The following is a 20,815-nucleotide window of genomic DNA, read 5'->3' as shown; positions in this document are numbered from 1 at the left end:
TCACTCCAACCGTGGAGTCGGACTCCATCCAACAATCCCCCTCCTGTGTACAAGAGTCCATGATCCTTCGCATGCCGCAGAAACCACAGGAAACGCAATCCTGCCTCCCAAAGAGCCATCCGCAACCACGAGCTCAACTGCCTCATCAAGAAGCTCCCGTCCAAACTGGTGTCCATCAACCAAATCAATGAACCATTCTGCTTCTGAGTCAAAGAGGCATCACACTGCTCACAAGGATCAACACCTGTTACGATGCACAAACAAGTCCTGGAAACCTGCTGAAGACCAAGCAAGGCCTTCTGAAACCTGTCAACCACCCCCTCTCAATCCGGAACCACAAAGCCCGGAGAAACCACCTCCTTCTGCAAGTAATCACCTGCCACCTGCCTGGCTTTCCGGAAGGTCCCCGTGGAAAGAACATCCTCATCTATCGGAGGTTCTTTGTCCTGAATACGACGAGACATCAGAGCATAAGTGACCTATTCAGTTTCCTCTGACTGACGAACACAAGAACCACCAACATCAGTTCTGGAGAGTTCCTGCCAACTGCTGCCATCTACTGGCAAGCTATCCACCATCTGGTCCCGGAAAGCCCGCACCTACAGCGTATCCACACTTAAGTGGCCATTACCAAACTGCCACTCATCACAAACCTGAGGACCTGGGAGAGAGAGTGCTGAAAGCTTGTAAACTCCATTCCGCCTTCCCAAACCACCTGGCCTGTTGCTTTGTCCCAGAGAGCAACAAAATGCTCATCAAACTCCACCCGTACGCCAGTCTTGCAAACCTGATGCACTGACAACAGATGAAAACCAAGTGCCGGAACATACAACACCTGGGAGGAATGCTTCCCCCCTCTGCCATCAGGAACTATCTCCATCCTGCCCTCACTGTGAACTGGGATAGTGGACGTATCTCCAGTAAGAATGTGACCAGAAAGCCTGCAGAGATCCTGTAAACCGGAACGCTAAGGGGTCATGTGCCTGGAAGCACCACTATCGAGAATCCATTCCCGAGTATCCGGTGCGGAGAGTCCTCCAATCTCCTCCCTGCCTGAAGAAAATGAAACATCGGTGTCCACCACCCTCCAGGTGCACAAAAGCCGGAGTCTTCATGATTGCTGTTGAGGAATCTTCACCCTTCTCGGTCTTCCGCTTGGGACACTGCCTCCAATAGTGGCCTTTCTCGCTACAATCATTATAGGTCCTCTCTGCCTTTAGTTTCTCGCGGTCAGAAACGGACTTCTTCTCAGAAGACTTCTCCGACGAAGCCTTCCCTTTGCCCGTGTTATGGCCTTTCGACCGTTGGCCAGTTAAGGCCTCCAAACCTCCACACCCTGAGGAGGGCTCGTGAATCGTTCCTCTTGGTCCAGGACCATGGGCACAAGCTCCTCCCACGTGATGGTGCTGAGCCTGCCACTGGTAATCAAAGACGAGTAAAATGCTGAGTACGAAGAGGGCAAGTGCGACAACAACGTTATGGCCATGTCCTCGGACGATATCTCCTTCCTAGCCTGAAGAACTTCCTGCTGAAGAGCTTGCAGCTTGTTAATATGCTCCCGCATCGTCGACGACTTTGCAGGGCTCATAACCCGCATCTGTACTTCCAAGGAAATCCTCTTCATGGGCGATACCCTATTGTAAAGAGAAGCCAAATGCTGCCATATACCTCTGGCCAGCGTCATATGCTTTACATGATTGATTACCTGTGATGTGCAGTTGAGAAAGATAAACGACCCTCGCGTTGACACGATCCCAAGTGTGTCTGAGCCTCCCGGTCCTTTCGGATCGACGGTAACTCCCCTTCCTCAACTTCCGGCCGTGGAACCCCAACAACGACGAAATCAGCGAGGTCGTAAGACTCCAGAACAGATTCCATCATAACCTTCCATATGCCGTAGTTGGTCACGTCCAACTGACGGTCCATTGGGAACGTGGGGAGTGTCGGGATCTTCACGTGTCTCTCGGCCATCTCAAACAGATCTGCCATTGCGGGGATGTACTCTGAAAAGGGTGGGTAGGTGGAAACAAAGAAGAACTAAAACCTGCAAGTGGCTGTCCAGCAAATCAGCCCACCGTCCTCTTGCTTCTCCTCTTCCCGAACAATCCAAAAAACAGTCCACCAATCAGCCACAAAACAGTCCCCCTCTTGCTCACACAAATCCCAAGAACTATCTAGAGCCTAGGGCTCTGATACCATGTCAGAATATGCAACGGAGATGATGACCAGATCTGGGAACACGAGCAAAAAACGCATGCACAAAAATACAGCACAAGAGAGAGAGAGATGTAGGCGTGTAACTCTGCTCTGTATACACAAGAAGATCCCGGGTATGATACACTAGTGGCAAGGAGGCTGGGGACCTATATATATGCCCCCACATGAGTAGTCGAAAAAGGCTCCACGACTGCATCATCAGTCGGCCAGCACCATGCAGCCAGTCGGCCAGCTCTGAGGGTCCACGACTGCATCAAGTACAGTCGGCCAGCTCCAGTACACACATCTGATGTAGTCGGCCAGCAAATGGATCCTCCTGCCAACTCAGGGCTGCCTCCCAAGCCACAAAAAAAAATGAAAAAAATAGGGGGGAAAATGCGGGGAGTGAGGAAAAATGATAAAACACCTCGTAAGGGCGGGCACACCCACAACAAAGGCCCTGGTGTATAAATCTAGATAGGAGATGACTTCTAACAGAACATTCTAGTTCTTGCGTTCGTCAATCAAAGGAGCCTTTACAGGTGAACTATGCTTTGATGTCTCATATCATTCGGAACAAAGAGCCTCCTGTAGTTGAGGAAGCTCTTTCCCAAGGGACTTGTAGGAAAGCCAAGCAAGTGGCAGATAGTGACTTCCAAATTTGCATGGGTTTACCCCATAAGGGAAACATCTGAGGTCTTCATTTGTTTTCAGCATTATGTTGGCATGGCTGAAAAGTGCAAACACTTCGTTCAAATAGAGGGGGGGAGTATATGTCTGACGCTTTCAAGGCATACTTGTCACAAAAGGGCATAAAGCATCAATATACAATGCCATATACACTGCAGCAAAACCGTGTTGCAAAGAAGAAGAATAGATCCCTCATGGAGATGGCACGGTGTATGGTGAAGGGCAAAGGATTGCCCCACAAGTTTTGGATGGAGGCAATTTTGTGTGCTGCTCATGTGTTGCACTGGAGCCCTACCAAAGCATTGAAGACTATTACACCTTATGAGGCTTGGTATAAGACGAAACCCAAAGTGGACTATTTTAGGGTGTTCGGTTGTCTTGCATATGCACATGTGCCTCAACAGATGAGAAACAAGCTTGATGATAAAGCCACAAAGTTCATATGTGGGTTACGGCAGTGAGAGTAAAGGGTACCGTCTCTACAATCCACTTAGGACAATGCCACTAACTTGTTCACAAAGGCATTGCCTCGAGATCAATTAGAGCACCTGGTATCAGCTCACAACCAAGATCTACAAAGGGGTAATAAAATCTTTTGGATATGCAGCTAGTGTTTGTTAGGCTCCAAGGAGGACAACGGGAACATGCACCATTTAGGCAATGGCATAGAACATGGGCATAAAAAATTTTCTTAGTAAAGGTGAGATGCATCCTAATTTTTAGGCAAGATTTTGCGGACCCCTCAGATGGAGAAAAGATCAGCCCGCGAGGTTATGGGAACCACCTTACTGAGGAAGTTTAAAGAATGCCCTTTCTTCGTTACAAAAAGGCACCTCTCCTCCAAATCACTTCTTGAAAGGCCAAGTTCCCATGCAGGTGGAGGAGGGAGAGCAAACTTGGTGAGCAAAGTTGCATAGGTTTATGTAGCTGTTTTCTTTCAGAACTGATTCACATATTTCTGCAAGTTTTATCTTCAAGTTTCTGCTGTAATTTCTTCAACCACACTCCCCCTTCTTGGGCTTGTATTTGCTGCATACTTATGCGTTATCACTGCATCATTTTTGAACCCTTTCCCACACTTTCTGCTGCTCCTTGAACCATTGCCACTACCATACAGCTCAAGATCCATTGTACAGCACAGCAGCATTCACCGGCCTATCCTATTCAGATCCAGCACAATTGTATCCGCTGACTTCAATTTTATGATAGCCGACTTCATTTCAAATCCCAGCCCTTCCTCGCCAGAGCTGCTTTCACAATTTAAAGTTTGAAACTTTAAGTGTTACAATCTTCATTTGGGTGCTCTCTCGCCCACAATCCTGGCAATCAGTGTAACTTCCTAGGGGTTCACATGATGAGAAGAAAAAGGCTCTTGCTTGCAGAAGCCTTAAAATATCCCCTCCTACTTGACCAAATGAGTGGGGAGCATCATACCTCCAACAGCAAATATCTAAGTTGCAGAATAAGAACCTATCATTGGAAGTAAGAATTCATGAACTCGAATAAGGACTGAGCGAAGCACAAGCATCACACAGAGATAATCTTGACTAAGGTAAAAGAAGTTGAGCAATTTATCTGTAAAAGCACGGGAAGCTTTCTGAAAGAAATTGCAGCACAAGTCAGCTCAATCTCAAGAGGATTTGGGGATTTGTGGGACGCCTAGTGCAATGCAAAGCCTAAGTTTAAAATTGTGAAGACATGCATTTGTCTTGACCCTATAGCCAAGTATGTGCATGGTCCACTCAAAACACCAACCAATAAGTATTTCAGTACATTCATTGTCCACTTCAGCCTTGCAAGTGAATTAAACTTCTAAAAAGTACCAATATTTCAACCTTGACGTGACACTCACCTTATCAAAAAAAAAAATCATACCTTTTGAAATCTTGACCCTGGTGAGTGGTACTGAATTTTATATCTTGGATCTTGAAGGCTTTGAACGAAGCCCACAATTGCTAATTTCACAAAACAGTTGTAAATTAATGCTAGTTCTCTCTCTCTCTCTCTCTCTCTCTCTCTCTCTCTCTCTCTCTCTCTCTCTCGGGGGGAGTCGGCCCAGGCCCCAGTGTGGTGTATTTGTGCATATTTCACTTTTCAGCTTTGCGTATGTTTTGTGCTATTTCCATTTCATTAAGTGTTTAAGTGATTGTTATTTACGAGACGGTACCCACTACGTGCTCACACCCAACGGGATGAATTACAATGCATCAAAGGCAGACCAACGGTGGGCACACAACGCAAGACCAAGGAGGGTATGAGGGTGGACGGACTCAGCATTCAGCAAGACTCTCTGCACAGCCAGCATTACCATCATCAGGGTGGCCTGTAGAAGCAAAACGCAGCCTTATAAGAGCAGTATAAGCACCCAAGCAAGGCCTTCAAGGGGCAGCTAGAGGGCTATAAAGGCAGCAGCCCAAAAGGGTAGCCATCTGAGCAAAAATGCAGCCCCTCTGTGAGGGCAGTCAAATTTGTCAAGCAAGGCTCATACAGGGCGGGCGGCCATGAGGCTATCAACACAGCCAGGATAGGAACGCACATATAGGCAGCCTGTAGGCGAGCGAAACACAGCCCAAACAACCAGCTAGAATGTGACACACCTCACCTATAGGATAGCATGTACAAGCCCATGGGCAGGCACAGGTGCCACGTGGCACTGCCACATTGCAATGACATGGTAATGATGACATGGCAGTGACGACTTGGTAGGTCATGGACCTTGCCGACAGCAATAAAACAAACCAACCAATAGCATTGGTACAAATATATATGTGGGTAGCAAAACCATCATAATCATCACTTTCCTCAGTGTCGGACTTCATAGAGCATTTCTCTATAGGCAAAGTGCTAGCCAGAAGTGTAAAGTAGGTCACAGGGCTGCAGTTGACGTTTTCACTCAGCCGAATCTATTCAGTTTAGGGCTCTTGTGTGTTGTGTGTGATTTTGCCAACTTGTGCTTGGGCTTGACAATTCGAAGGACAAAGTGGCGACGAAAGTTCCCACAGGAGGATTTTTCACTCCTTTGGATGCAGGTAGGAAAGTACCGGATGAGCTTCACTTCCGATCCAGCAATCATCATTCTACACCCATTCACCTTCACCCGCTCAATGTCAAGGTACTACCGAGTTGCTGAGTTCTTCCTCCATGCTTGAGGAACAAACTTAGTCATTGAAGCTTCTCAAGTCTCCCAAGTTCAACACGAAGATGGATGGAGAAGTCGTCACCAACTGGACCCACGAGATGGTAGTAATAGCAGGTTATTCCAATGTTTTTGAACTCCATTTGGTGCGTATAGCTTCATTGTGCCGCCCTCTTGTGGTGGGAAGACCACTTTAGCACCACTCCGTAACTTGTTGGGATGATTTCCACAAGGCCACTCTCCTCTTTTGCAAAAAGAGGTTGCAGAGTGCTCTGACTTGATAGTGGCAAGACTAAGTGCCACGGGGTCTTAAAGACCCTTTTCAGGTGACATCAATGGATGGCATTGATTAAAATCACAACACCTTTTTTGAACCATCGGACAAAGTAAATCGGCCGAGTAAACTAGGAAGTAAACTAGGGGTGAAAAACATAGAATATAATGGCTTGAAACCACATGGTTTCGTTGCTTGAAGGTATAGTGCAGTGGTAAGATGTTTCCAATGGTGACCCAAGGTCTCGAGTTCAAATCCTCTTTTGCACATAACATCTTGCTCCAAAATTTTCTAAGTCCCAAACCCAAATTCACCCTAATCCCATGATGTAAACTACGAAGTAAACTATGATTTGCTGAGTAAACTTGTCACATGCACTTTGCACTATAGTGCATGGTGACAAGATGGCTCATTGAAACCGGCCTCTGATAGAAAACCAGAGTGCGGTAGATTAGCAATCACCCGTCCACTTGTAGTCTAGAAGATAAAACAAAACAGATTGGAGCTAGAGTGCCCAAATCTGAAAACACAGCGACACCTGTTGGCCCCAAAGCTTGGCGCCCCTTGCGGTATTTCTTTATTCAATTATAATAAAATGAATGGCTGAGTACAACACAAAGATCAGCCAAGAGTTTACACCTGTAAGTCCAATCTGACGGCCCACAAATCCTTCTTAGCACAGAGGATCTATGCACACAGATCTGTGTCTCTAAATAACACACTATGCCTCCCTCTGATCAGCCAAGATCACTAAGCAGGCCAGCCTTGGGCATACATCTGGCATAACTCAAGTGCATGATACATCATCTCAGCTCAAACATACATGTGCTGTCCAAACTCTGTCTCAACCCTTGTCAATCTGCCATACCCCTCCTCTCACAAGGGGCCAGATAACACATATCTGCAACAGACATCAAGCAGTAGAAAGAGAGATAGATGAACAGAAACAAGGCTTACCAAGTTCAGCTCGTGAAACAGCACTGGAGGAAGCAACAGCACCAATCTCTACTTGCAGGCACTTGTATCCACAACCCTGCTTCACACATGTGCTTGTACTTGCCTGTATCCTCCTCCTGATGTTCACTCTTATGCTGTCCTTGAAAATACAGATCTGAAAATCAGCACTGTACCCGTCTGTACCACCTCGGGATACATGCCAAGAGTTGTACTTGCACAAACAGTCGGCTGTCCTGATTCTGGTCGCCTGAATCTGAGTAACCAGGCATGTCCAGCACCTGTCTACACCCCTGCAGCAACTGTACTTGCTGTACCTGGCTGCCCGTACACTGTACGACAGCCGTACAGTACTGTACTTGCTGAAAACCTGACTGTACAGCCTGTACAGGTCCTGTGCGCAGCCAGTCCAGCATAGAAGAAGAACACTTGCAGCAGATTTCAGCAGCAGCCTGTACTTGCAGTTGTACAGTGCTGTACGGACTGCACACGTGGGAAAGTACAGCTGATTAAGCAGAAGAAAACAGCAGCAAACACACAGAAATCAGCAACCGCCTCCTTCCTTGTGCTTTTCCACGCTTGTGTATCCCTTTTGCTCCACGACTCCCCAAAAGGGAAGAGTGAGAGAGAGAGAGAAGAGAGAGAAACTCTCCATAAGTGGCCCTCTTCCCAAAAATAATCCCTAGGGCCCCAAACTTTAATAAGTTCCCTAGGGCCACTAAGGCCTAGGGGCAAACTCCAATAAACATTAAAGTTTAATGTTTCTAGTTCCCCCCTTCACACCTAGGGATGTCCACACATCTTAAACGCTGTCCGGGCACCCCCCATGTGAATCATAAAATATTCTGACTCTGCAACCACCATGCCCACACTTGTACTGCTTCATTTTCACAGGGCCATGACATACCCCCCTCTTGAAAAATGGCAAGCGTCCTTGATTGCATTCTGGGGATGCATCAAAATATCCAAAGTGAAATATACAATATGGCAAGATCAGCGTTCCAATCTCTCTGAGCCATACACATGTATCAACATTCACTGCAAACCAATGGCATAGTAATAGTCCAAGTTGTATACCACTGTGAACCATACATATCCACAACAATCTCCATGTGACTAGTACACATATATCATAGAAGTCCCATAAACAGATGTACTGTCAGCCTCAGTACCTTCGGGTGAGATAAAAACTGCACCAAGCAACCTCTAGATGTCATCTGAGCCTGTCTGTATCAAGGGAGTGGAGGTGCTACCCCCCTCTTGAGCATCAGGTAATGCTCCAGACCCATGCTTTGCTGAACCTGAATGAGCCACAATAAGAGTCGGCTCTAACTCAAAGGCATCGAGATAAAGCTGCAAAACCTGAGGTGAATCTGTTAAGTCACCTTCCTCCATTCACTTCGCATCCATCGGTGAATAGTTCTTGAACTTCACAAGATAGCGACGGGAAACTTTACCTCGTACCTTCCTTTCTTTATGTGCCAGTATCTGCTCTGGAATCAGAACCTCATCAAGTTCCTCAACTTCCGGCTGAGCCTCATCTGATACATCCTCAGGCACATTCCCACAGAAAGGTCTAAGAAGACTCACGTGAAAAGCATTGTGAATCCTCCACTGATCTGGTAACTTCAAACGATAGGTTACCTCACCAATCCTTTCCAAAACCTGAAAAGGCCCATAATATTGCATGCTCAATTTAGGGAATAAGCGCTCTTTACCCTTCATCTTTTTGAGTCTAGCCTTTTCAAAGCGCAAAAGAACCCAATCACCCAATGCAAACTGTAAATCACGTCTGTGACGGTCTACGGCTTTCTTTTGCTTCTGCTGAGTTTTCTGGAGGGCCAACTTAACTCTCCGATAAGCTTCATCCAAGCTCTCCACATACCGATCAGCCTCAAAGATCTTATCCTTTGTATGCAAAATGGGTGGTACCTTCTTCCCTCCTTCTACAATCTCAAAAGGCGCCTTGCCTGTCGAGCTGTGTACAGTGTTTTTATATGCAAACTCCACCAAAGGAAGATATTTTTCCCATTGTTGCTTGTGCTCTGACACATAACACTTGAGAAGATCCAACACTGTAGAGTTAGCCTCTTCTGACTGACCATCTGTCTGTGGATGAAATGACGATGAAAACTTGAGAGTTGTACCCATGTTGTCAAACAACCCTCTCCAAAACAAACTCGTCATCCGTGGATCACGGTCACTAATGATAGACGTAGGCAAGCCATGATACTTGAAGATGTTCGCCATGAACAACTTCACCATATGATCCACTTTAATTGTCTTCCGCACGGGAATGAAATGTGCCTGCTTACTGAACCTGCATATGATAGTCCAGATGCCATCATTTCCCGTTTGTGTCCGTGGAAGATCAAATACAAAATCCATGGCAATGCTCTCCCAAGGTCTATCCGGAATAGATAAAGGTTGTAATAACCCTGGTGTCTTCTGACGGTCAAACTTTACCTTCTGACATACAATGCATTGCCTCACAAAGGCATCAACATCTCTTCTCAAGGTTGGCCAATAAAAGAAAGTCTCCACTGCTTTGACCGTGGCGTCAATACCTCTATGACCTGCATACGGTGGAGCATGACTTTCAATCATAACCTTGAGTCACAATGGCCTGGTAACACACAGTCTGCCATGCATCAATAAAAACCCATCTCTGAGAGTGTAATGCTCATGCCGCTGACCCTCAGACATCTGATCATACAACCTTTCAAAATCCTCATCATGGGCATACTGCTCTTTCATTTCATCAAGCTCATGATGATAAGCAAGTGAAACAGCAGAGACCTGTGGCTTGCGTGACAAAGCATCTGCCACTACATTCTTTTTGCCTTCCACATGCACAATCTGGAAGTGAAACATTGACAAAAAGTTTGCCCAACGCATATGCTTCTCTGAAAGCTTAGTCTGCGTGAGGAAATATCGCAAGGTCTGATGATCTGTCTGCACAGTAAAATCAGCCCCAAGCAAGTAGTGTTTCCAAGTAGAAAGAGCGTGAATTACAGCCAACATCTCTTTCTCATACACCTGTAAATGCTTCTCGGCATCTTGCAAAACTCTACTCTCATAGGCTATCACATGTCCCTCTTGCATGAGAACTGCACCAATGCTACTTCCACATGCATCACACTGGACAACAAAAGCCTTTCGGAGGTCCGGTAACACCAATACTGGGTCCGAAATAAGCTTTTCTTTGAGCTTTTTGAATGCTGTAATTTCCCGATCAGCCCATCTAAACGGAGTTGCTTTCTTCGTCAAAGCATGAAGAGGCGAAGCAATTTCAGCAAAGTGCCGTATGTAACGCCTGTAATAGGAACATAATCCTAGAAAGCTGCGTACATCATGCACGGTCCTCAAAGCTGACCAATTAAGTATTGCTTCCACCTTTGCTGGATCCATACGGACTCCATGACCAGACACAATATGCCCCAAGAAATGTATCTCCTGCAAGAAAAACTCACTCTTCTTGCCATTAACCACCAATCTATGGTTTCTGAGTTCTGCAAACACAATGGCCAAATGCCTTCTATGCTCTTCCTCAGTTTGTGAATGCACAATCATATCACCAAAGAATGTGCCCACAAACTCTCTATGAGGCCTAAAAATCCTGTCCATCATTCTGTTAAATGTGGCAGGCGCATTTGTCAAACCAAAGGGCATAACCAAGAACTCATACAACCCAAATGTGGTTCGGAATGCTGTCTTATGCACATCCTCAGGTCTAATGCGTATCTGATGATACCCGCTTTTCAAGTCAATACGACTAAAAACTGTGGAGCCCTGTAAGCGGTCCAAGATGTCATCGATCCTCGGTATGGGGAATCGATTCTTGATGGTATTCTTATTCAGCGCCTTGTAATCAATACACATGCGCCAAGAACCATCCTTCTTTTGCACTAAGAGCACAGGTGAGCAAAAGGGTGATGAGCTAGGCTGTATCAACCCTTTATTCAAAAGCTCCTGCACCTGACTCATAATCTCTTCCTGTTGGGCTGCACTAACACGGTACGGCGGTCTATTCGGTGGAGTACTACCAGGAATCAGATCTATGGCATGATCTTCTGGCCTCTCAGGAGGTAATTCTCCTGGCAATGACTCGGAAAAACAGTCTTGAAACCCACTTAAGAAATCAGCCCTGTCCTTATCTAACATTGACAAATTAGACTTAGACTCATCATCCTGTGCATCCTTTACATAAATCAAGTACGCGGAAAGATGCTTTTTCATTACTCATGAAATCGCCGAAGCGGATACAATAGGAACAGATTCCCCTTTGAGTTTTACATCCAATACATGCTCTTTCCCTCTATGAGTCAGAGTAATTTTCCTATTGTAAGTATCCACCACCGCATGTACCCTGTGGCACCATGGCATCCCCAACAAAACATCACAGCCATCCAAAGGCATGATGAAGAACTCTTCGCTGTCCACATAACCCTGCAAATGAAGCCGAAGCTTCCCAATGATAGGAGTAACGGGTTCTGCATACCCTGGACAAGCCATATTTGCCTCATGTAACGGCCCCATCTCCTTTGCGCAAATCCCCAATCGGCCAGCCAAATCTGGTGAAATGAAGTTGGCTCTAGCACCTGTGTCAAAGAAGATCAAAGCATTCTGATCTCTCACTTTGCCCCATGCCCTGCACAACTCTGTAGCTTCACCACCTAGCTGCTCCCCCACAAGATCAGGAACTAAGCCTACAGAAGGCTTTGGTTTCTTTGGCTTGGGCTCTCCTTTATTGTCAGGGTCCTTTTTGGACGTTCTTTTGGGACAATTGAATGACATATGCCCCTCTTCAGTACAGTAAAAACACTTTTGAGCATCTCTCAAAGCCTGTCTTTCCTCAGAAGTCCTCTTGGGCATTGGCAATTTCTTATACTTTGTCTCTGAAGACCCTTTAGTATCACGAGAAGCATGCCCAAATTTTTCAGCTTTCTTGCTCAATTTCTTACTGCCTTTAAACCCAGATGAACCACCTGTGAGTAACGCATTAGCTGTCATAGCATTTTCAATCATCTGTGACATGTTCGTTACTCTTGTCTTTATACAATAATCTCGTACCTCTTTGGGCAGCCCACAACAATACTTCTCTACCTGCTCAGATAATGGCACGGCACGATAAGAAGTCACTGGGAGTAAAGCTTCCCAGAACTTCTTGTTATAATCCTCCAAACTATCACACTTTGAAGCATCCAGCTTGTGCCATGCGGTCATAACATCCACCTCAAATGTAGATGTGAGCCATACGGAAGAGAAAACCTGTTTGAATTGGACCCATGTGGTGGGTGCTATGCCCTGCAAAAGAAGAGTAGACCACCACTGCAAAGCATTGCCCTTGAGAAAAGTGGCAGCTTTCCTCACCTTAGAGGACTCTGTGTAATTCCCACCAGAAAAAGCAGCATCAAACTGCTGTAAAAAGGTAAGTGCCTTCAATTTATCATTGGCCCCACTGAAAGTGTCAACTTCACTGCAGCTCCCCCTTCCTTGTAATCCTTCGCCTTTCCCATAGGCGTGAGATTGTCATATGGAAGCGGCTTCGCAAGATTGCTGCCTCCAACATTCATACCCATCATTGGGTCAACATTTCCCATTCCCACACCAGGCATACCATACATTCCAGCCATGTTTCCATACATTCCATTATGCATACCTGGCTGCATGCCACCAAACATATTGCCTTGCATCCCAAGTTGCATGCTTCCAAACATATTTCCTTGCATACCGGACTGCATACCACCATACATATTCCCTTGCATGCCAGGCTGAAAATTGGCTCCAAAAGGCCCATACATACCCATGCCTCCTTGAGGATAACCCCCAGTCATGGATTGGAACACCGAGCCACCACCAAAATAACCTGGATGCATATTCTGCTGAGGAATAGGTGGCTGTCCATAGAAGGAACTCTGAGAGTTTGCACCATAAGCATGCTGCATATTCGAAAACTGGCCAAAAGATGGTTCCTGTGGGATGGCACCACTATGACCCTGAGGAAGATTCTTCGAATGAACCTTCTTCTTCTTTTTCTGGGGCTCTGTGCGGGGCTCTGTGCGAGATCTCAAAAATTCAGCAAATCTCTCGCTTTGTGTGAGCTGCATAAAAGTATCCATAACACTAGCCAAGCGATCTTTGAACCGAGCATCATGATCCTCTTTACCATGCACATCTTCTGGCTGTGTTACATCCTCATAAGGCTCAACATCTGCAGCATGTTCTCTTGCAAAAATATCCTCAGATACATCTCTTTCAGGAGAAGTCTCTTGCTCTTCTTCTTCATGATAGAAGTACTCTTCCTCTGTATCAGACATGATTGCTGAATTTTCAGCGATGGCTTTCTTCAAAGCAACCACGAGCTCACCCCCTTCAGAAAGTTGATGATTGGTCCCGGGGACGGAACCTTGAAACCGGCCTCTGATAGAAAACCAGAGTGCGGTAGATTAGCAATCACCCGTCCACTTGTAGTCTAGAAGATAAAACAAAACAGATTGGAGCTAGAGTGCCCAAATCTGAAAACACAGCGACACCTGTTGGCCCCAAAGCTTGGCGCCCCTTGCGGTATTTCTTTATTCAATTATAATAAAATGAATGGATGAGTACAACACAAAGATCAGCCAAGAGTTTACACCTGTAAGTCCAATCTGACGGCCCACAAATCCTTCTTAGCACAGAGGATCTATGCACACAGATCTGTGTCTCTAAATAACACACTGTGCCTCCCTCAGATCAGCCAAGATCACTAAGCAGGCCAGCCTTGGGCATACATCTGGCATAACTCAAGTGCATGATACATCATCTCAGCTCAAACATACATGTGCTGTCCAAACTCTGTCTCAATCCTTGTCAATCTGCCATACCCCTCCTCTCACAAGGGGCCAGATAACACATATCTGCAACAGACATCAAGCAGTAGAAAGAGAGATAGATGAACAGAAACAAGGCTTACCAAGTTCAGCTCGTGAAACAGCACTGGAGGAAGCAACAGCACCAATCTGTACTTGCAGGCACTTGTATCCACAACCCTGCTTCACACATGTGCTTGTACTTGCCTGTATCCTCCTCCTGATGTTCACTCTTATGCTGTCCTTGAAAATACAGATCTGAAAATCAGCATTGTACCCGTCTGTACCACCTCGGGATACGTGCCAAGAGTTGTACTTGCACAAACAATCGGCTGTCCTGATTCTGGTCGCCTGAATCTGAGTAACCAGGCCTGTCCAGCACCTGTGTCTACACCCCTGCAGCAACTGTACTTGCTGTACCTGGCTGCCCGTACACTGTACGGCAGCCGTACAGTACTGTACTTGCTGAAAACCTGACTGTACAGCCTGTACAGGTCCTGTGCGCAGCCAGTCCAGCAGAGAAGAAGAACACTTGCAGCAGATTTCAGCAACAGCCTGTACTTGCAGTCGTACAGTGCCGTATGGACTGCACACGTGGGAAAGTACAGCTGATTAAGCAGAAGAAAATAGCAGCAAACACACAGAAATCAGCAGCCGCCTCCTTCCTTGTGCTTTTCCACGCTTGTGTATCCCTTTTGCTCCACGACTCCCCAAAAGGGAAGAGAGAGAGAGAGAAGAGAGAGAAACTCTCCATAAGTGGCCCTCTTTCCAAAAATAATCCCTAGGGCCCCAAACTTTAATAAGTTCCCTAGGGCCACTAAGGCCTAGGGGCAAACTTTAATAAACATTAAAGTTTAATGTTTCTAGTTCCCCCCTTCACACCTAGGGATGTCCACACATCTTAAACGCTGTCCGGGCACCCCCCATGTGAATCATAAAATATTCTGACTCTGCAACCACCATGCCCACACTTGTACTGCTCCATTTTCACATGGCCATGACACTCATCATCAGTGCAACACTGTACAGCAGTAGAACCCTTTAGGATTTGATATTTGTCGTACGTCGTGACCCCATTGTAATCCTCAGTCCCCAGGATATGTCAGGCACGAGCTACGTAAGTCATTCCTCAGCCTTAGAGAGTCAGTCAGTCAGTCAAAGTCCCTTAGCCCACTTGGAGAGAATCATTCATGCATGTAGAAGTTAGTAGAAGCCTTAGAGTTTGCATCAAGACATGTTTGCATTTTGCATAGCATTCATCCCATGTGCATGTAGATCACCTAAACCATTGCAGAAGCCTCAGGTTATCATCCAGTATTTTATACTAATTATTTGGCATTTTTTCCATATTTTTCCAGCATTTAATACCATTATTTCATATAATATTCATTCATATAGCTTTAGGGAACTAGTCAGCCAGCTCTACAGCCAACCGACCAGCCCTTAGACTCCATATAAATAGCATCATTCCCCATCATTCATTCATCTCATACTCTTCAGCCTTCAAGCGTTTAGTCTTCAGCCACGTGGAGCTTCATCGCTTGTGCATATAGAGCATAATTCAGCAATATTCAGCCAAGGAAGGAAGCGCTACAGAATCTGCGTTTTCAGCATTCATTCACTCATTGTTTTGCTACAGCCCTCCCGGTGAAGGTAAAACGCATTCATACATTCATTCTCAGCATTCATTCACAGCCTAGAAACAGTCCCAATCAGCCCATATCTCAGCCTCAGATTTGCAGCCTTCCTACATTCCATTGGAAGAGTGCATAGGCTTAAGATCGGTCATCATTGGTGCTTCTACAACCGTTTACAGTTCAGCCCGACTCTTGGTCTTTCATCTTGGTCTTTCACAGATCTTGTGTTTGGCTTATCTACAGCCCAAAGTCATTCTCTTCAAAGATAATAAAGCAAATACTCCTAGCAATAGGAGGGGGCTCTTCAATGGGTAATTTCGGACCCAATACGGTATACAATTCTATCTCTTTCTATCTCTAATCTCTTAAAGTTTGAAGTACTAAAAGTGGATTGCTAAAGACTCGCAAAACTCAAGATAAAGAAGGCCGTGTGAGACTTGTGTGACAATATCCTTCATTACGCATAATTCCGCGGCATGTTACATTGGCATCACATTCAGCTTGTCCACACACACCACATCCTAGCGTGAGAGCATCAGATTCAGCTTGTCCACACACACCGCATCCTAGCGTGAGAGCATCCTTGGATGGTCAAACTTCGCTCCGGCATGACCACCGACTTCAGTAACATGTCTACAGAGGAGAGTACACATCAGCAGGAAGATGTCTCCCCGAAGGAGACCTTACTCTTCCGCCTAACTACAGATACCATAGCTCTACTCCCAGCTGAGAACCAGCTTCTTATGGAGTGTCTCCAACTCTTGGAGACAACAACAACAAAAACCAACTCCTCCAGTTATCCCCGACTTCATCACCCTCTTCTTTCAGATGGAACAACAAAGACGAGAGGATGAAGCCAAGCGGCCGGGACTACGAGCAAGCCCAACGTAGGATCGATGAAGACCGGTGTTAGGCTGAACTCACCGCTCGGGAGCACCAATGAGAGCTCGATCGAGAACGCATGTTACTCGAACACCAAAGGGGAAAGGAAGCCATACATCTCAAGTATCAGCACCTCTCTTCAGTTTCCCCACCCATAGGTGCCACCAGCCAACATCCCACGACATCAACTACCGTCATCCGAACTCAACCGAGCTTTAGCAAGTATGATGGTAAGTGTGATCATTTAGCAATTAATCAATTTATTCATCAATTTAATGCTCATTTTCCTTTAGCTAGGATCACAGATCCTCAAGATAGAGTTGTCATGTGCATCACAGATGCCATGGACATTCTCAGGGCTAGATCCAGAAGAGGCAAACAGAAAAAGACCATGAACCAGTAGAAGATGAACATGGAGTAGGACTTGGAGCAAAACATAGAGCACTCTTGGCAGTGTAGACTGAAGCAAGGCTTGGAGAAGAACCAAAGGGATGCTGTCGGCTGCTCCCAGAACCAGTCGGCTGAATCAGAGGACATGGGCAGCATCAGGGCATCAAGGACGAGTAGATCCTCCAGTCGGGCAGCGTTTGCTAGTATGTGTGGACATGGAACTGGCCGACCAGCAGTCGGCCAGCACAAAAAGGGGTCCAAGACCCATATAAAAAGGCCCCCTTGCTCCTTGTTTTATTCATTCAGCCCACTAGGGGTTGGATCACTAGGGTCCTAGTCTAGGGCAGAATTTTGGTGTGTTATCACCTTTTCAAGAGGGCAGCCAAGGGCTGCAAAGATATGTACCTTTTTGTACCATAGTATATACTGAAATTCCAGCACCTCTCACTCTCTCTCTCTCTACTCTCTCTCTACCTGCGTTTTAGCATCAGATGGTGCGTTTTTGCATCAGAAGGTTTTCAAGAGTGTTTAGGGCTGAAAGAAGACTACCCAGAGCTTCCACGCGTTACATTGGTATCAGAGCATCAGGCTCAGCAAAGCTAAATGCTGAATCAGTCCCAGATGATGGTGTACGGGTCCAAGGTACAGGAAAATACACGGATTCGAAGCCCAAGGCGGGAACACAGATCGGGAAGAACTCCCAGGAGGTTTGTTGGTGGTGTTCCACAGTGCCAGATGGGGATGGCAGTTCCGAGAGCCAGATAGGTTCTCAGGTTACGGTCCCAAGGGAGGTTGATCCTCCAAGGGTGATGTGAGAGTGCCAGACTCAGTTCCAGGAACGAAGACCAAGACGGTGTTCAGAGTCAGGGCAGGAATGGATTGTGGACTAGAGGAAGACCAGATGCATAGATCTTCATCAGAGACAGAGTGGTTTAGAGAACAGAACGGATTTTCAGAGAAAAAAGGTTTGCCAGGGATGGATGATGACAGAGGGACTTCAGGACAGGATTGGGATGATGACAGTCAGCCAAGAGCAGGTTGGATTCCCGTCATCAAGTTTAGCAAAGGGGGATGTCATGTGCATCACAGATGCCATGGACATTCTCAGGGCTAGATCCAGAAGAGGCAAACAGAAAAAGACCATGAACCAGTAGAAGATGGACATGGAGTAGGACTTGGAGCAAAACATAGAGCACTCTTGGCAGTGTAGACTGAAGCAAGGCTTGGAGAAGAACCAAAGGGATGCTGTCGGCTGCTCCCAGAACCAGTCGGCTGAATCAAAGGACATGGGCAGCATCAGGCGCATCAAGGACGAGTAGATCCTCCAGTCGGGCAGCGTTTGCTAGTATGTGTGGACATGAAACTGGCCGACCAGCAGTCGGCCAGCACAAAAAGGGGGTCCAAGACCCATATAAAAAGGCCCCCTTGCTCCTTGTTTTATTCATTCAGCCCACTAGGGGTTTGGATCAGTAGGGTCCTAGTCTAGGGCAGAATTTTGGTGTGTTATCACCTTTTCAAGAGGGCAACCAAGGGCTGCAAAGATATGTACCTTTTTGTACCATAGTATATACTGAAATTCCAGCACCTCTCACTCTCTCTCTCTACTCTCTCTCTACCTGCGTTTTTGCATCAGATGGTGCGTTTTTGCATCAGAAGGTTTTCAAGAGTGTTTAGGGCTGAAAGAAGACTACCCAGAGCTTCCGCGCGTTACGAGTCCACGCGTAATGGCTCCCCACCTAACGGATGAGGCAGTCACTTGGTGGCAACATTGGTCTAGTCTTCATACAGACCCGACCACAGGTGTCACAGCTTTTAGCTGGGATACATTTGCCCATGACCTAAAGACCAAAATTCTCCCTCCCCAGTATTTGACCAGCCTGGCAAATGAGTTCTATGGACTTAGACAGAACGGGTCACCCGTGCTTCAGTTTTTCAGAAAGGTTATAACTTTAGCACAACAGTAGGGTTATCTGAGCAGGCTAAAATGGATCAATTCATTCGTGGATTAGATCCTAACATCCGGTTCACGGTTCGCAACTTTGAACCCAGCACATATGACCGGGCTTTGACTCTGGCTCAAAATGAAGAAATGAAGATGAACGGAGGCAAGCCTAAGCAATCACAGTCCAGTACCAAACTCCAGCAGCAGCAATCTGCTTCGCAGCCATGGAAAGGTAATGCATCTTCTAAAGATGCTAAGAAGGATGGCAGTACCAACTCTAGTTCAAGGGGTAAGAAGAATAAGGAATCCAAGCCTCCAAAAACTCATGAGGAAAAGGCTAAAGCAGGCATCACTGGAGACTATCTTAGCAAAGGAAGTACCAATCAGAGAACATATGTTTTTTCTATCATACGATTGGGCATGGTAAGAAGGATTGCCAGAAATGGCAAACAGAGCAAGCCTCCAAAGCACCTTCTTCCACAGTTGCCATAGTATCTCCTACTCCTCCAACCCCGCCTACTACCACAAACACAATTCAGCTTTTACCTTCTATGCATCCTATGCCATTTGTGGTATTTGATGCTAAACAAGAGGGTGAGAGCGATGCTGCACAGGAAAGCCTCATCCGAGCTTATGGCTTTGCCAAGGGCCGCCAGTTTATAGTTCTATTTGACATGGGCAGTTCTGAGGACGCCATCTCTCCCCAGTTGCCTAACAAAATGAGTTGTACATTCGTGATTTGGATGTGGACAGGTTCACACCTGGTCTCCGCACCCACATATCTCAAAAGGCACAGCAATTTGCCTTTGTAGTTCAAAAGGCCTCATTCCAACGAGATTTCATTCTCGCCTCTTTTGGGGTGTGACATGATCTTAGGAATCCACTAGTTTCGTCAATATGAGCCTATTCCTGATTGGGAATCATCTCTAGGCCCGACGAACTATCCACAAGGGTGCGGAAGGAGCATTGATTTATGTTCGTGCTCTAACAGCCTCTATCTCATCGGTAGCGGCCATCTCATCTTCATCCCCAGTCCCACAGTTAGCAGACCTCCTATCTAGACATCAGGACATTATGCTTAGGGACAGCTGGCCGACCTGCTCAGTAGGGGTCGTGGGTGATTTCTATGCTGGCCGACTGGAAGTACCCAGTCGTGTGGTCTGACGGCGCATCTCAGCACTGGCCAACTGCAATTTGGGGCCATATAAATAGGCCCCATTGCCCCCACATTGTTGTATTCAGTTTTCATTGCGGGATCTTGTGTATAGAGAAGAGCTACACGCCTATCTCTCTCCTTTTCTTGTGCTGTCTATATTCTGCACTCTACTTGCTCTTGTGATCTCAGATTTTGTTATCATCTCCGCTGCGTATTCTGACATGGTATCAGAGCCCAGGCACGTGTGGTCTTGGGCGGCTCAAGCGTTTGTGGTCCTGGGCGACCCCCTCGCGCCTCGGTGGCTTGCGGAGCTCGAATCGAGGGAGGGTGTTGGAAGGTTGGCGATTTCAAGCTTGTGATCTATGGCTAGAAGGTGCCTTCGATTATCCCATAAGTGGAAGCATGGGAAGTTGAAGAGCCATATATAGGCTAGAGTGGCACCTTGTCATAGTCATCTCCTCCGGCCGGTGTTTTGGGAGGCAACTCACCGGGAGATGGGAGCCCGATGGAGGGATGCTTCAGTGCCCGTTGGGGGTGTTCGTGGAGCTCGATGGTGATGCGTCTCCTACGTGCGTTATTCTTCCGTTGCGCATTCTGACAAGATAGGCGTGTAACTCTTCTCTATACACAAGATCCCGCAATGAAAACAAGATACAATGATGTGGGGGCCATGGGGCCATTTTATATGGCCCCATACATGGGGTCGG

General features: G+C 46.5%; 1 protein-coding gene across 2 annotated transcripts in view; it reads right to left on the bottom strand.

Annotated features, from left to right (window-relative positions):
* OS9 (ER lectin-like protein) overlaps positions 1–20,815 on the bottom strand; it is a 44,508-nt gene that overhangs the window by 17,922 nt on the left and 5,771 nt on the right. For both annotated transcript variants that reach the window (XR_015265130.1, XM_086793127.1), the window contains exon 2: positions 4,762–4,841. Coding sequence is in view for 1 of the 2 variants with exons in the window: in XM_086793127.1 (XP_086649253.1) it covers positions 4,762–4,841 (80 nt within the window). In the remaining variant the exon portion in view is untranslated. The remainder of the gene's footprint in view (positions 1–4,761; positions 4,842–20,815) is intronic.

This window comes from Cibotium barometz, chromosome 59, assembly GCF_041138505.1.
Source record: "Cibotium barometz isolate CiBa-2024 chromosome 59, ASM4113850v1, whole genome shotgun sequence".
In the NCBI taxonomy this organism is placed as follows: domain Eukaryota; kingdom Viridiplantae; phylum Streptophyta; class Polypodiopsida; order Cyatheales; family Cibotiaceae; genus Cibotium; species Cibotium barometz.
The sequence above is the reverse complement of the archived record's forward strand: the minus strand, read 5'-3'. Positions and strand labels throughout refer to the sequence as shown.